The sequence below is a fragment of the Ixodes scapularis genome, unplaced genomic scaffold (assembly GCF_016920785.2).
Source record: "Ixodes scapularis isolate PalLabHiFi unplaced genomic scaffold, ASM1692078v2 PGA_scaffold7__128_contigs__length_106722199, whole genome shotgun sequence".
NCBI classification, from domain to species: Eukaryota; Metazoa; Arthropoda; class Arachnida; order Ixodida; family Ixodidae; genus Ixodes; species Ixodes scapularis.
Window position 1 is genome coordinate 76,547,365 of NW_024609882.1, and position 15,504 is coordinate 76,562,868.

At 46.3% G+C, this 15,504-nt stretch overlaps 1 protein-coding gene across 1 annotated transcript in view; it reads left to right on the forward strand.

Annotated features, from left to right (window-relative positions):
* The window catches only part of LOC115308184, a 59,531-nt gene that overhangs the window by 22,597 nt on the left and 21,430 nt on the right, over nt 1-15,504 (forward strand). The window contains exon 7 of the mRNA XM_040223252.3: nt 10,010-10,190. Within this exon, the coding sequence (XP_040079186.1) occupies nt 10,010-10,190 (181 nt within the window). The remainder of the gene's footprint in view (nt 1-10,009; nt 10,191-15,504) is intronic.

Sequence of the window (15,504 nt, forward strand, 5' to 3'; positions counted from 1 at the left end):
TTTACAAAGGCCGCCAAAATTTTCAAACCTACAATAATTTCATTGGTCGGCGCAGGAACAGAAAAGAGTCTGCACGCATTTTTTTTTCTGCGTGATTAATAGGTGGTTTTGCCTTCTAAAACTGAAGATACTCATTCACTGACACTTCCTTAATGCCATTGCACCAAAAAGTAGCTTCCCCTAAAACTACTTGAGTGCCCTTTTAAGTGAATGCATGCCACGTGTTAAATTATCCGACAAACATCGCCAGGAATGTAGGTGTTTGGTTGAACTGACTAGATGTGCTGCTAGGCGACGACATACTTGGGAAGTAATCCGTTACTTCAAGTAATTTTGTAATTGACATGTTACTTTTTTTTACGACAGTAATTTGTAATGTAATTTCGTTATAAAAATTTGTAACAGATAACTTTAATTACTCGTTACCTCCAAAAACATATAAACATAATAGGAAACTGGAGCAATAAAGGCAAGATATTCAGCAGCATAAAGATACCAGGTTTATCCAAAGAATGACCATAAAGAAGGCACAATTTTTTCTATGACCGGTCTCTAAAACTACTTGAAACATCTGCAAGGCGTCTACAAACTTGCTAAAAACAAAGATCAAGAAAGTAAAGCCAAGTACTCACTGTTGTTATCTTGATGCCTCAGCTGAGTTAGACACTGTGACTGTGCATGCGCACCGCTAGCTTTGTCTGCAGAATTCCAGGGATCATTTCCGGTTGCCGTAAACTAGCGGATTGCATGTGGGGTTGTACCTTTCGCTGCCTTGTCAGCTTACAGGTGAATGCGGTGCACCTACATTTTTCTCTTAAAGGGGCCCTGCAAGGACTTTTTAACCGTTTTTTTTAATTTGCACCGCACCTGAGTACACCGAACGTAGTAACTTAGTGATACTTTTCTTTTCTCGAACTTCACCTTATTTGAATTACAAAAAACAAGCAAAAAATAACCTCCTTTATGATGTCCCTGGTCCTAACTTCGGTTGTCGTGAACTAGAGGAGGGGTAGTGAGCTCAGCCAGCGCTCACGGCTGCCGCACTCTATGTCGACGGCTCGAGAGGGCGCCACTAAAGCATGTTCTGGATAGGTTGGATGAAGCAGGCGGCCAGGGTGGCTTGCATTGCATTTGCTGCAAGACTAAACACTAATTCGGCATGACACTTTATTGGCCACAAACGACAGCAAACACGGGGTAAAGATCAGTTCAGAAGGGGAGCCACCTTGCTCTGCCAAACCGCCAAACGGCCAAACCGCAAGCCAAACCTGCTCGCCGAAGGCCTTTGGAACGCTCGGAACCATTCAGATCCTCTGGCCCAGAAGTGGCCAGGCTGACCCAGCCTAAGAGCCGCAAACAAAACAACGAAACTTCCAAGAACCGCGAAGGGGGGGGCAAACTTTTGTTCAGAGCAATAAATGAAACTCGAACTGCTTTCAATCTATCCGAGTCAAAAGCAGTCCAACTGTGCATAAGGTAGCAGTCCCAAAAGACTACCAAACCGCAACCTCTCTTTCGATTTAAAATGCGTTCCATTTACCTTTTTGGGGAAGTGCTCGTGTGAATGGGGGGGAGGGGGGGAAAAGGTTGGTGAGGGAGCCGCGAGCCACACTTTGGACACGCAGAGCCGCAGCTTGGCCACCCCTGCTCTAGCCCATACAACCGCAGCGCCGCCGTGTCCATCTGGGACCACACTCGGCTCTTCACAGCAATGTGCGGCGCGCGGCGGTACCTGATCCCACTACCCCTTTCTGATATGCACCGCCTTTTCCACTGCTTGGTGGCGGGTATGCCGACAGGTCATTTCTTGTTTCTGTTCTTTATAAACTGCATTTGTTTGTTTTTTTATCTAAAAGTCTGAACAGAAACTACTTTCATAAATAATTGAATCGGTTTGTGCCACTTATATTTTGTATTTCGACTAAAAAAAAAGTTTTAATTGCTCTGACCAGTTTTCAGGCAGGAGCTGGCCAGGACCAACAACGTCACGATGTCGTCGCACGTCGCGCGTTCAGTATTATGGTGCAGCCCCGTAGGTGGAGGAGGCTTCCGCGTCATCTGGTTAAAATATGCCGCCCTGATATTTACTGACTCTCTCAGTGCCTGCTGGGTTGTCCGAACCACAAGAGATGTGGAAACCGCAAAAAAGGTAGACACTTAATAGGTTTGCAGGGCCCCTTTAAGTACACTATTTTATTTTTACGAGGACTACCATAATGCAGGCGTACGAAAAATGCAAAGTGCAGTGGCTGAGTGATTTTTCAAACTTCGCAGGGACCGGAAAAACGTCTGAATAATAGAGCAGTCTAAAAAATCAGCAGTTTAAAAAGCTTGCCTTTATTACGTCTAAGCGGGCTTTAAAAAAACGTAAATAGTGCCTTACTTCAGGTTACGCCTGCACGCCCTGTTTAGGCTACGCCTCCGTTTGCGTTCGGCAACTTTCTGTTAGCTTAAGAATGGCTGCCTTCTTTTCTAGCATTAGGGTCGACTACTTTCTGCGCTTGGCAACAGATCGCAGTGGCGGAAGAACAGATGGGGCAATGACGTCCAAGCCAGCGTAGTCCGAAAACACAATTCACGGAGTCGAGATAAGAGGCGCAAATCCACTACTGCAATGGCAAATTAACAAAGCAAAATGGAAACAACAATGATGATGATGATGACGTGCAGCTAGAGAAAAAAGAAAAGCTGTACATCGTCACCTAGCAGTGTGACTTAGCAGTATTTAAGGAGCACTGCCAAACCAAGCCAATCCATGCGCAGCAAACATAAAATCCAAAATGGCCGCTTCTCAGTGGTGTTTTCCGCTGATCGCTTGTGACGATTTTTTCCAAAAAATTGATCTTTCGGATTTCAAGCTGTCCGAAATATTGGTCGTGAATATCCACTATTTCTATCTGGTAGGCCACGGTTCCTCCTCTACAAATCTGAATTATCGGCTTCAGAAAATCCTTCGGCGACTGTAGTGCCACGGAACAGTTTTGAAAACATCAAAATTGTTTGTGATGTTTTCTTGACAAGTATGGGAAAAGTAATGCAAAATTAATTTGTAACGTAACGAGTAAAGTAATCCGTTACTTTTCATGGAAAGTAATTTGTAATGGTAATTCATTACATTTGAGGCTTGGTAATATTAATTGTAATTCATCACATTTTTCGAGTTACAAGCACGAGTCCGGGCGACGATATAAACGTCTGTGATGCTAGAACATCTCACATGTGCAACACAATTGCCTAGCAATTCGCCACACATTTTCGAACCGGCAACGGAGCGTAGAAGGTGAGGCTGGTTCATTACATAAGCATTAGCAAATCTCTGACCCACCCCAAGAGTGGTGAACACGTCGTCGACGCTCCACTAGAGTATGCGTCGAAGTGACGCACACGTGTACCTTGGTGTCACCAAGTGCCAGCATTGCACTCACTACGAGACGATGCAAGACGCGCATGTGACAGTGTTGACGCGAGCTAGGCAGTGCTGCACGGATCCACTAGTAACGACGTCTGAGGAGGAAAGGCGCAGGCTTTGCCTTATAGGTGGTATCGCCACGGGGCGAGGAAGTATGCAAAGAGTACTGTGATATCACGTCTTCGAGCCCCGATCATCGCACGTAGAGGGTACTAGAAGGTGGCAGCGGCTGCTACTCGTAGCTGCGGCCGTCTTACCTTTCCCGTGGCCGTCGGAAATCCGCCCGTTCCTTACAAACGAGGATTCTGCCTTTGAGAAATGGGAGGTCTCGGTTTTTCTGTCGGAGTGCGACGCGCGTGTGCCACATATGCTTTCTTTCTACAAGGGAGGCAAGGTGGTAGCTGTGCACCTCGACCAAGGGGGTGAGGACTGCTGGCGCAGAGCTGCGCTTGATAGGGGAGCCGAAACCTATGAATGCATTTTAATCGGGCGTTTCTTCCGAACGTCCTAAAATGGTGTACGTGCCTCATATCTTTCTGAGTTGAGTTGATCTCGTGGTGGTCGAGGATGCCCAGCAAGTTTCTAATTGAAACAATATTGTTGGATCTATTAGCAGTGATGGAAGTGCTGCGCCAATTGCGCCAAGGACGCAATCCTGCTACATGTGGCGCCAAATTGTCATTTTACCGAAGAATTGCTCCATGCCTGCGCCGAGATGAGATGTAGCAATAAAAGATAAAAATTGAAGTCTTATCAGAGCGCGTTGTGGTACCGCGGTATTTTCCGCGCCGCAACTGTTACGCAAACCGAAACTGCGAGGGCGCATTATCATCATCATCATTGAAAGGAACAACGTTAGCAACATCTGAGACCAAAGCCGCAGAGGCTAAGCGAAGAACCATCCCACTGAGCAGCCTATTTGAAAAAAAAAAAGGCCGAGCTTGTGGATGTTTTCAATGTTGGCCCGCCCTGTTCCCGTGCGCTAGCTACCAGCGAGGTCAAACCTAGCGCGAGCCCAATGTTCTGTGTATTCCTGACTCGCGCATGGGCTCGTGCAGTGTGGGCACCGTTACGGGCTCCATGCGTGCGCTTGTAGCTTCGGCTGCGCTCGCACCGAAGCTGAAACGAAGTATAGTTGAGTTGCACCAAACTCTGGATGTGGTGCTGGTAAAGCCTCACCGTCCTTTTCGGAGCACAAAGCACTGCGCGACTCGCACGACTGCGGTGTCTGCTCCACGGGTGTCGCTTCTCTGCAGTGCGTCGGTGCATGCCAAGGAGCGCACTCAATGGGTTAACTTGCCGTGATCTGATCGTGACTTCGCCAGCACATCGAAAATGAATCGGAATATTTGAAGTGAATATCAGATACCGCAACATTTGAAGATGCTGCCCGAAAGACCACTCTAATCTGAACTAAGACATTCCACAACAGGGAGGGTCGTTAGAAGCTGCTGCATACTTAAAACAGGAGTCTCAAACACGCGGCCCGCGACTTGCTGAGAAGCAGCCCACAGGCAACCGGCTGCGAGTCCCGGTTTTCATGTCTCGAGCGCTAGAAATGACATCTGTCATAGTGATCTCATCTCATCGATTCATTTTCGCTCGAAAAGTATAGCTCTGCTCTTTTAGCGTGTGCCCATATTTTATACTTCTCTATGTTAATTTGCCCTTTGTTTCGCTTCATTTCTTGCTTCCCAGCTCTTTGTAATGTACAACGATCCTGCTACTAGCCTGCAACCTCGAGCGATTCGTTGAAGGATGCATGTTGGCTGCACAAACTCTTGCTTAGCAGGAGCAAGTGCTAAAGATAAAGCTATGAGCTCGGGATTCTCGCCTTCAAAACAATATCACAACTAAAAGACTGGTATTTGTTCAGAGTGTTATAATACCAATTATGAGGAATCGAAAACTGTCAAATTAAATTATTGTTTTTTAAAGACATGTTCGCTCTCTTATCCTATTAAAAATGCCAGCACGTTGGCGGTGCAGTGTATTTTTAATATCTGTTATCACATCGGGGCAGAACCCAAAGTAGTCAAAAAAACTAATCAGATTTAAAGATTTTGTCGGAAAAACTGTGATTTTACGAAAAGCATGGGACACGAGGTCTCTTCTCAATACAATCTTCTAACCCCCCCCCCGTCTTATATTGGCCCTCGGCCTTTCCGGTGTGGGCTATCTGGCCCCCACACTCAGATGAGTTTGAGACCACTGCCTTAAAAGAAGTGCAGGCTGATAAAACTAAATATCCTGTACCATCAGAACTAGTGTGACATACTTAATTGTATTTTTTTATCTGACGAGCAGATAAACTTTATTTAAAAAATGTATTTTTGTGTTCACTTTGTTGAATTTTATATATCCTGTCTTAAAAAGGCGACAGGCGCTGTGTTCCAATAATAGATATGGGCTTTATATAGCGATGCAGCATTATTTCATTTTCAAGTAATATTCCAACATATGCCGGACCCTGCTCCAAAAGGGCCACTACCTGCTCCAAAACAACATTTTGCCTGCTACAAGGCCTGCTCCAAAATGTCAAATGGCACTTCCATCACTGTATTAGGAATTTAAGCACTCTAAAGTAATTAATGAACTAACTATGCCGAACGTTGTCAGTTTTCCCAAATGGACCCTTTGGCTTCCACCAGTACGGCGTTTCCTTTTTTCTGCGTGACGCATACTTTTTGCAGGAATAATTTGGTCCGCTTTTTTAAGAAACTCCCTATAAATAGTTACCTTTAAGCTAATAACGTGCTGGGTGAAAAAGAGGATAAAGCCCTCATATAAATAAAAACTAGATCAAAGTGTGGTGCGGGAGAGGCGCCGATAAAATATTAGTTTCACCTTACCTTGTTTTCGAAAAATTCATTGGTAATTTTCTTTTGGGGGTTGTAACCTCTAGAAGCAAGGAAGCCATGCCGTCATGTGCATATGCAAACTGCCAAATGCCATCAAAGCGTGGCATTTTCGCATGTAGGCGCCTGCGACACCCTTGTTTTCGTCCGAAGTATCGGCACGTCAGCATCAGAGTTCTTTTTTTATGACTTCATTGAGTGATGTTGCAGACAGTGATCTTCTGGTTGCCATTTGACGTAGCAATAAGTCCACATAAGCGCGGCATGCCATTATTCAAGAGCACGTAAACTTCTGCGGAGCGGATAGGAATCGTAAGCAGAGAATACTCTGAGACTCTACACCTTTTTCACTTTTCTGAAAGCGTGGCACGAGCGCAACCGCACAGATCGAGGGACCGCAGCACTAGAGCGGATTGTTAAAAGAATGAAATGAAAATGAGAGAGGAGCGCAAGAGCAGAGCGGATTTGTGTCGGGGGAAAGGAGGCAAAGGGCAAAAACGACGAAAAACCAACAGCAACACTGCCAGCAAGGGAAATGGAGCAAAGAACAGCCTCCCGGAGGACAGAGGGAGGAAAAATATACGTCTGCCGGCACAGGGTGCAGTTTCGTGTTCGTGTTTTGTCTGTTTTTACCAGCGATTTGATGCGCCAGGATCGTCGTATGATGCGGGATACGTGCATTCCTACATCATGAAATGCTAACTTTTCATACATAGTTTCTATGGGCAGTTTGCATGGCCCACATCAAATAGTCATAAAATATGGGACGTCGCATTAACGGGATTCCACCGTATTAAGCAAATTAGTCGAGTCACTGCAATTTTTTCAGGCCACACGCAACTTCCTATGAGTTGCGCAGTTTCCACCTCACAGATTGTGGTCAAACCACCAGAAGATCCATTCAATGGGCATCTTTGTGCAACAAATGTGATGTCTGCTCTTTTTTATTTATAAAATATGGCACACACAACACATATATTCCCGTGGGAGTTCTGCGGAACTTGTATTCGGGTACCTAACGTTGGGCAAAACGTATCAACCAAGAATGTATCAACAATATTTACTTTACCTTTTAACCCTTTGATGGTCGTCACTGTACATGTGTGGCAGTGATTACATATTTGAAAGTGCCCGCCTACTTGCAAAACTGCGCGCACCGCGGGAGATGTTGCTATTTGTTATGTCTTTGGCGAACTATAAACATTGTATTTGCACGCTGTATTGCTTGGCTGGGCTATTTATAGATTTCAGATGCTGCACACCTGTGAGGCTCACTTCGCTTACTGGCCGCTCTGGCTGTAGTGCCGATGGGAGCACTGGCTCTTCCAATTCACACTTCCAACGCTTTTCGGATATAAATTTAGAGGATGAGAGCTCATCATTTGGCGGAGATGATCTGTAGTATCTCCGGTTAGTAATCTGAAGCCGCCGGAATGTCGCGGAAGTGGATGCACCAAAATGAAATGGAATGGAAGAAAGGTGACAACTTTTCGCCTTCATTATTTTTATTTTATGCTCCTAAATCTAAACAGCTTCCAAGCACTGTACCATCTCCCGCCAGATAATTAAGAAAAAACCTGCGCGTTGACCCTTTCTACATACTGCAGTTGAGCCTGGATATATTGAATTCAAAAGGGATCGTAAAACAGTTTGATATATCGCTAATTTAATACAGTTAAACCTCGATGTAACAAAGTCGGTAAAATTCGCAATTTACTTCGTTACATTGAAATTTCGCTAAATCGAAATTTGGCTTTAGCATGCAAAAAAACAAATTCCGAAACATTTTACGGGTATGAAAACTCACCGAAAATGACATTTATTTAGGGGCAAAGTAGTCCGCGAGTTTTGCTTGCGCCTTGTCCGACAGTAGCAGCGGCGTCATACTGGTCATACGGCGTTCGAGCGCCCAGAGCGCTTGCACGGCATCTTGCTGCCCATGCGACGCCGTGTACCCCCTCAGTACGTCCATTGCGTCGAGCACTTCCCAAGTGCTCATGATCTCGGCACTTTCTTCAGGATGGCGTCCAAAACGTTTGCTTTCTCATCCAAAGAAAGAACTTTACGTTTCCCTATGGCAGCAAGCACGTGAGTGAACCGCCCAGTTCAAAAATAAAGCTGTTTAGTTTAGGCGGTGCCAATGTTTCCAACCTACACAGCACTCTTGCCCGCACAGTTTACTTGCCCCCTTGCGCCCACAGGCCCACAGTGTGCTTGCGCCTTTGCTTTGCATCACACTCGCAAGACGATAATCCAGCGATAATCGGTCTTCTCGGTCTTCTCCTAGATGGCACTGCCCGTGCGGTCGCGCCATCACGTCGCTCCCCCGCTGAAGTTGGCTCCCGCGCTACCCGCGGTACAGTGGACTATGATGATCAGTGAATGTCAGTGGTGATGCTGTTATGCCGTGTTAACTTTTTGCTCGGCATTTTCTGTCCAGCCTCGCGGAATCCGCTTTGCCGCATGCCTCGCCGGCGCTACCGGCGCCGCACCCTCGGGCAGCCTAGGGACGTTGGAAGGCCTGTCCCCGTGAAGTAACCTATCAAGCGCTCGCGTTTGCGCATAATTTTTTTTTTAACCACAATTTTTTTGCGAAGTTGTTTTTTAGAGTCTATTTATTTATTGCCTTCTATGGCAATGGCGCTTCGTTATATCGAAATAGCAGCGAAATAGACTTCGTTATATAGAGACTAAAAATACATGGGGTCTATGGGCAAAAAATTATGAAAAATAAAATACTTCGTTAAATCGAGGATTTCGTTACATTGAAGTTCGTTATATCGAGGTTCGACTGTACACACAAATATGTTAACTTAAGCTCCAGTTGAAATTTCTATGCGTCTCTGCTAATACCGAATACCGTGACAACAGGACCTAAGAGCCGCTAAATACAGTAGAGCGTAGTTAGTGAAGATTGCACGCGGCAGTGTTTGCGATTGTTTACGGGCGCGCCTGGCCACAACCTCCACACAGCATTGGCAACAAAACACAAAAAATAATTTTAAAAAATGGAAGAATGGGGAAAAGTGAGCCGCATAAAAAAAACTCGATCCATAGAATAAAGTTAAACAAGCAACAAAAAAGAAAGCTCACTAAATTCAGGCAGCAAAAAAAAGAAAGGCAGAAAAGAAAAAAAGGACAAAGCACTAATGGCAAAAGAAGGTAAACAAAGATAAGGCAGTCAAGGTGTGATTGCTCACTGTTGTCAACACACTCAACTTGAGGAAGACCTTTTTTCTTTGTTTTGCTTATTTTACTTTTGGGTTAAGAAGTCGCGCAACGACAGCAGTGTTGGGGAAAAGAGCGCACGCTACCGTTCCAACAGTGGGCACTGCCTGCCCTCCCATCGCACTCGCGTTCCCTTCCCTTTACTTTTGCCATCCTTCATGTTTATTTATTTATTTTCTTGCATTTTTTTTTTTTAGAACACTTTTGCTGCATATTTTTGTGCGTGCAGGCTGGCTTGGCGTCCTGCCAGCCCCGCAACGTGAGCTATGTGTGAGCTATGTGCTCCCCGCCAACGCAGTCTGACCGCAGGAGAGGCGATGGGCGGTAGGGATGTTTGAACTGTTCAATATAAACAACAATTTGAAATACCCGGGTGTGATATAACTGGGCTCGACTGTAATACTTTGGAAAGAAAACCCGACTACTGGGAAACTTCTTTTTGGGAAAATAGCTCGACCATCAAAGGGTTAAAGGGGTGATGGCTCTTAATTGAGCTGCCTGAATTGGTTGGCAGGGCCATCCGACCGCTGCCACTGATGCGGGCCTTCGCGGTGCACTACACGAATCCCCGGTACCAGGGCTTCATGCGGCGCCTGGGAATCGCCATCATGAAGTGCACCCGCAATCCCATCAAGCCCAACATGGAGGATGCCATCATGTCACTCCAGACCATGATCTTCTCGGACTACGACCAGGTAACATCTTGTGAACTCGGCTTGGCTAAACACGATTTCGTAACAGACGAGCCCAGAATCGATGAATGTTCCCAAAAGTGCTCGTTTCGTTACGTCTGTGCATGGCAGACAGCTTACAAATTGGTTGCTCACATTTGTATGCACGCAATCTGTGACAGTCGCGAATATTGAGAAAGGACATCTAACTTTTTGCTAATGTTGAACTCCGCTCAGTAACGCTGAACTGTGTTCAACATTGTTGAATTGTTTGCGGCAATGCTGGGACAATGTCGAGCACAACACTAAATTACCTTGTTACAGTCACCGACCAATTTTTCAGACGCCAATAATTCAAACTTGTTCGATATTCCAAGCATTGACGGGGAATTGCGACTTACCCAATTGAAATAGTACATATTAACAACCAGTTTTTCAAACAGTTTACAGCCCAAAAGTTAAATTTTTTTAACTAAAATACAAGTGGCGACCGCCAATAGGATGCCATCTTGGATCTTTTGCTGGCTTAATCGTGGGCTTGATCATGGCTTGATCAGGGCTTGATCAGGTGGGTTTGGATAGGTTTGGCAGAGCGCTATTTGCATACTAAATGCATGCCATAGGACACCTAGCGGCAACCAGCCGCTATGTGTCCTATGGTATGCATTTTATCTTTTGGCTTGGCATCATCATCATCTTGGTTTTTTTGTTTGGTCGATTTTCCATCTCCAACCAAAGCCAGTCGCCATTTGTGAAGTGTGGAGTATGTCTTCGTATATCCACGCCTACCTACGACTCGCGGTTTTCGACCTCGTGGCCCCCTCTCTTGCACCTCCGCCAGGTGCCCCAAAGAAGCGACGCAAGTACACTACAATGACGCTGGAAAAAGAAAGCAGCAATTTTAAAGCTCCTAGATAATGGACGGACGCAATCCGACGTAGCGAAAGAGTTTCAGCTGCCCAAGCAGATGTTATCCGACTGCATGAAAAACAAGGAAAAGATTTTCTCGGCACTTGACAGCTCGCACAATAAGTACCAAAAGAACGACCGAAAAGGTGAACATCTGGCCCTGAAGGAAGCTCAGCAACTTTGGCTCAAAGAAGTTATTTCCAAGAGTCTTCCAGTGTCAGGTGACACCCTCAAACAGAAAGCAGAGATTCTTACTCTGAAAATGAACTTTGAGAACTTCAAGTTCACTGATGGATGGTTGCGTGGCTTTAAGAAGCGACATTGAATTTTGTTCTAGAAAGTGTGCGGGGAGAGTGGAGTCGTTGACCAGATCACTGTCGTGGACTATCGCTCAAACAAACTAAAGGCATTACTGCAAGAGTTTGTCCTCGAAGATGTTTTCAGTTGTGATGAGACCAGCCTTTTTTTTTTCAAAATGCTACCGGACTGGATGCTGTGTTTTGACGGTGACTCTTGCACAGGAGGAAAACACAGCAAGGAAAGAATCACCGTCATGGTCGGGGCGAAGGCGGTGGGCACCGAGAAGTTGCTGCTCCTCATCAGGAAGGCAAAAACCCCAGGTGTTTTAAAGGGATGCAAAGACTTTCTGTCAGCGACAGGAAAGTCCTACTTGACGTTATCGGCTCAACAAAAGATTCGAGGAGTTTCAAAGATCTGGAGCAGCTTGTCGTGTGGTGTTCCAGCAACATCAAGGAATGGATTACGCACTGCTTGTTTGAAGACTATTTGCACCGTCTGGACCGGGTGTTCGATCGCCAAAAGCAACATGTAGTTATGTTTGTTGATAACTGTCGAGCCCAGGCACTGTGGATAACCTCAAAGCCATCCGACTTGAATTTTTGCCCCCTAACGCTACGGGCGTGCTCCAGCCAATGGACCAGCGTTCAGCATACACGCCACCAGACAAGACGACAGTCGCCCGGCCAATCGAGAACCCGGCCGTCTTCCCCAGAACCCTTACACAGCGCTTCGGAACTTAACTATGGTGCTTGAAGTAAGACCACATCTTTTGGTCTTCTCTCTTATTTTTAAAATAAATTTATGTAGTCTAAAATTGACGAAATGCCTTTGTTCCTTCGTGGCATATCTTTTGAGATTTCCTTCAGGACAACTACAATTGGTGTCCTGGAACATTCATTTATTTAACCTTCTCCTCCGCACCGAGTACCATGCCGAACAACAGGAACAATGCCCATTTTTTTTGTACAACAGGAACAGCAGCAGCAACAGCCCTCCATCGCATCCGTGGCTCTGAAACTGCCACCATTTTGGCCCGCTGACCCAGCTCTCTGGTTCGCCTAAGTGCAGGCCGAACTCAACACTCGTCGAATCCCGGCACAGGTGACAAAATTTAACCACATCATCGCCACCGGAATCAGCCGAAGTTCGGAACATCATCTTGGTATCTCCTGAAGGTGACCTATTCGACAAGCTCAAATCCGAGCTCATCTGACGCACTTCTGCGTCGGAACAAAAGCACCTCCACCAACTTCCGACAGCCGAGTACCTGGGAGACAAAATACCATCCCAAGGAGCCGCATGATGCAGCTCCTCAGTAAGAAAGCATCAAACATGGATGATGCTCTCCTCTATCAACTCTTCCTCCAGAGATTTTCCGCCAATGTGTGCATGGTTCTGGCGGACACTGGCGACATCCCACTCCATGGCTCTCGTCGACAAGGTGCTTGAGGTTGCGTCTCCAACAATTGCCAACATTGAGACTTCGGCCCAAATACATTGTGTGACCATGAGTGCACCATCTGCATCACCCGCAAGTGCCGATTTCTGCACACTTCAGTCGGAGATACGGAGCTTGCGACTGGCCGTGGCTGCGCTCCACATCGAACGGAGCAGATCTCCATGCATTTATTACCGGGCCTGCAGCCAATCTTACTCCAGGTCAGCTCCAAAACCTCGTTATAACAAAGTTGAAGGAGCAGTCATAATCATTTCGTTATAACCATTAGTTTGTTATAGCCAGTGTACATTTCTTCCCACTATTAGCAAGCAAGGGGAATTATGATTGCTTTGTTATATCCATTAGTTTGTTATATCCCATTTTGTTATAACAAGGTTTTACTGTAGTACCATCTGCTGGTACCATCAGACCTTTGGCAACCAAGCACACAAGTGTAAGCCACCCTGCTCAGCGGCGACGGGAAACACGATGCCCCAGCACTGAGTTTGGCTAGCAGTGCAAGCAACACGGGGTGCCGGCTCTTCTTTTTCAGGGACAAAGCTACGGTTTTGCAGCTGTTGGTTGACACTGCCGACGTCAGCAGTACAGTACATTGCAGTACATTACGAAACTTGCATACTTTCAAGCCTAAGTTGCTTTAAATTCGTACAAAGTTGCTGATCTGCAGACTCCACGGGTCTGCTAGCCTCGGCAGCTGCCGTACTTCCAATGTCGTCTTTCTCATTCCCGTTTTTTTCTGTTACACATTCAGCCCACTTTTCCCCAAACACAGCTTTATGCTTTACTGTACAACAACCTTTACTTGTTTCTCTTCACACGTGTTTCCATCTCACTCATGGCCGCCCTGAGAAGGCAAGTGCTTACGAAGAATCGAAGTGGCGTAATTGGAACATGCAATCATAACAAACTCTTGAACTTGCGTTCCTAATGTAAATTCACAGGTCGATCAATTGCATCATGGGTGCATGAATCGTTTCTTAAAACTACTCAAAATCTCTCTACAAGCGAGTGGTACTCAACCACAAGTAGACTTGGCTCACAAGCTTGGAGATTTCGCAGCAGACGACCCCTGACTAGCAGACGACAGCTGACTCCCCCGTCCCGCACGTCTGGTGTAGCAATACATACACTCCTGAGGAGTGAAGTGGTTAGGGTTGTGCAGATAATCAAATAGTAGTTTCAAATAATACGCTATTCGATATTTGCTTCGAGACAAACTCCGATATTAATGAATTTTTAAGTGTCAATCGCGGTGGGTTAGCCTTGTTGAGTGCGCTTCTCACCGAGCCCCTGTATTCAGCGGGGAAGTAATGCCCACAAAGCTCACGTGCTGTGCAGATATTGTTTTCCTGCAGCGCATCAGAGCTCGGCGAGAAGCACACTCAACGGGGCTGACCCGCCGCAATTCGCAAGAGCATGTGTTAGGCAGCGATGTCTTAAAGGGATTGTCCGGTCGAAACCGGAAGTACTTAAGTTCTTGCACTCGTTACGTCGAGGGAGCCTTCATATAGACAAACGTCATTTTTATTTTGATATATGATCTCCAGTTATTAATTAAACCTTTCATGATCCTATGTACGAAACTGCACCCCGAATTTCGCCAGTGTCAATGGCTGACATCCGTAGGTGCTGCGTGACGTCACAAAACGCAAAGGTTTCTCGGATGGTCGGGATAACAAGCGTTGGTCGATGGATGTCTTGTATTTTGTTTAGAATTATATAGTCTCCCAGGCAGTACCCTACTGAAATACGGTTCTCTTAATGCAGTTCCCAAGCACGTGCAAAAAAAGTTACGCCTTTTAGCAGGATGTTACTCGCAGAGAGCCATAAACTTCGAGCAAACGTATGCCATTTCGCGCAAACACAAGTGCGACAGACGCCGATCGAACCAGGGGCGCGCTTGCAAAGCAAAGGATGCAGATTTCGCCTCTGAAGCGGCACTTAGGTACACGAAGCGGCATCTGGGTACACATTTCGGCGGATCCACTGGATCGGTGATGAGGCTGCGGGTCATTCCCTCAGAGGCGACGTCCGCGGGTCGAAGGCAAACGGCGAACCGTTCAAATGCATGTCGGACTCGTCACTTGACTTGGACGAGCTTGGTGAATCGTAGCTACGCTCCATTTTCACACGCGGGTCAAACAGATATCGGGCTGCACGCGTGCTAAATACAACTTCTGGTATCATTTTGAGATGGCCAAGCTGTTGGTTTTGGTTTCGCTGCATAATCAAGGTCTGTTCGATTTGGCCAGGAAGTTCTGAACTATAGTCGGTTACAAGTCAAGGAGGTAGCAGCAAATGCCCCTCAAAGGGAATCTTTGCATTTCGATGATAGGTTCGCGGCATCAGGATGATTTTGCGTAGGGAGTCACTGGTGGCAGCGTGCGGTCGGTGTACCGGTCCCCTCGAAGACGAAGGCCTGACGATAGCGTACGTCTTGGCCAAGACAATTATCGACCGTAACTTTGGCGTCAAGTTGAAGCGAGAATCGGCAAAAAAATGCCGATTCTCGGTGTTTTTCCCAGGCCCGTTAGTGGGCGTCCATAGATACCAGCGGACAAAGCATGCAGTATTATGCTCAGCTACGGGGACATGCGAGTGCCAACGCACTAAATCCCAGACCTATGCAATGTATCGGAGTCGTCAATATGCATCCAAGAGCAACTGAAG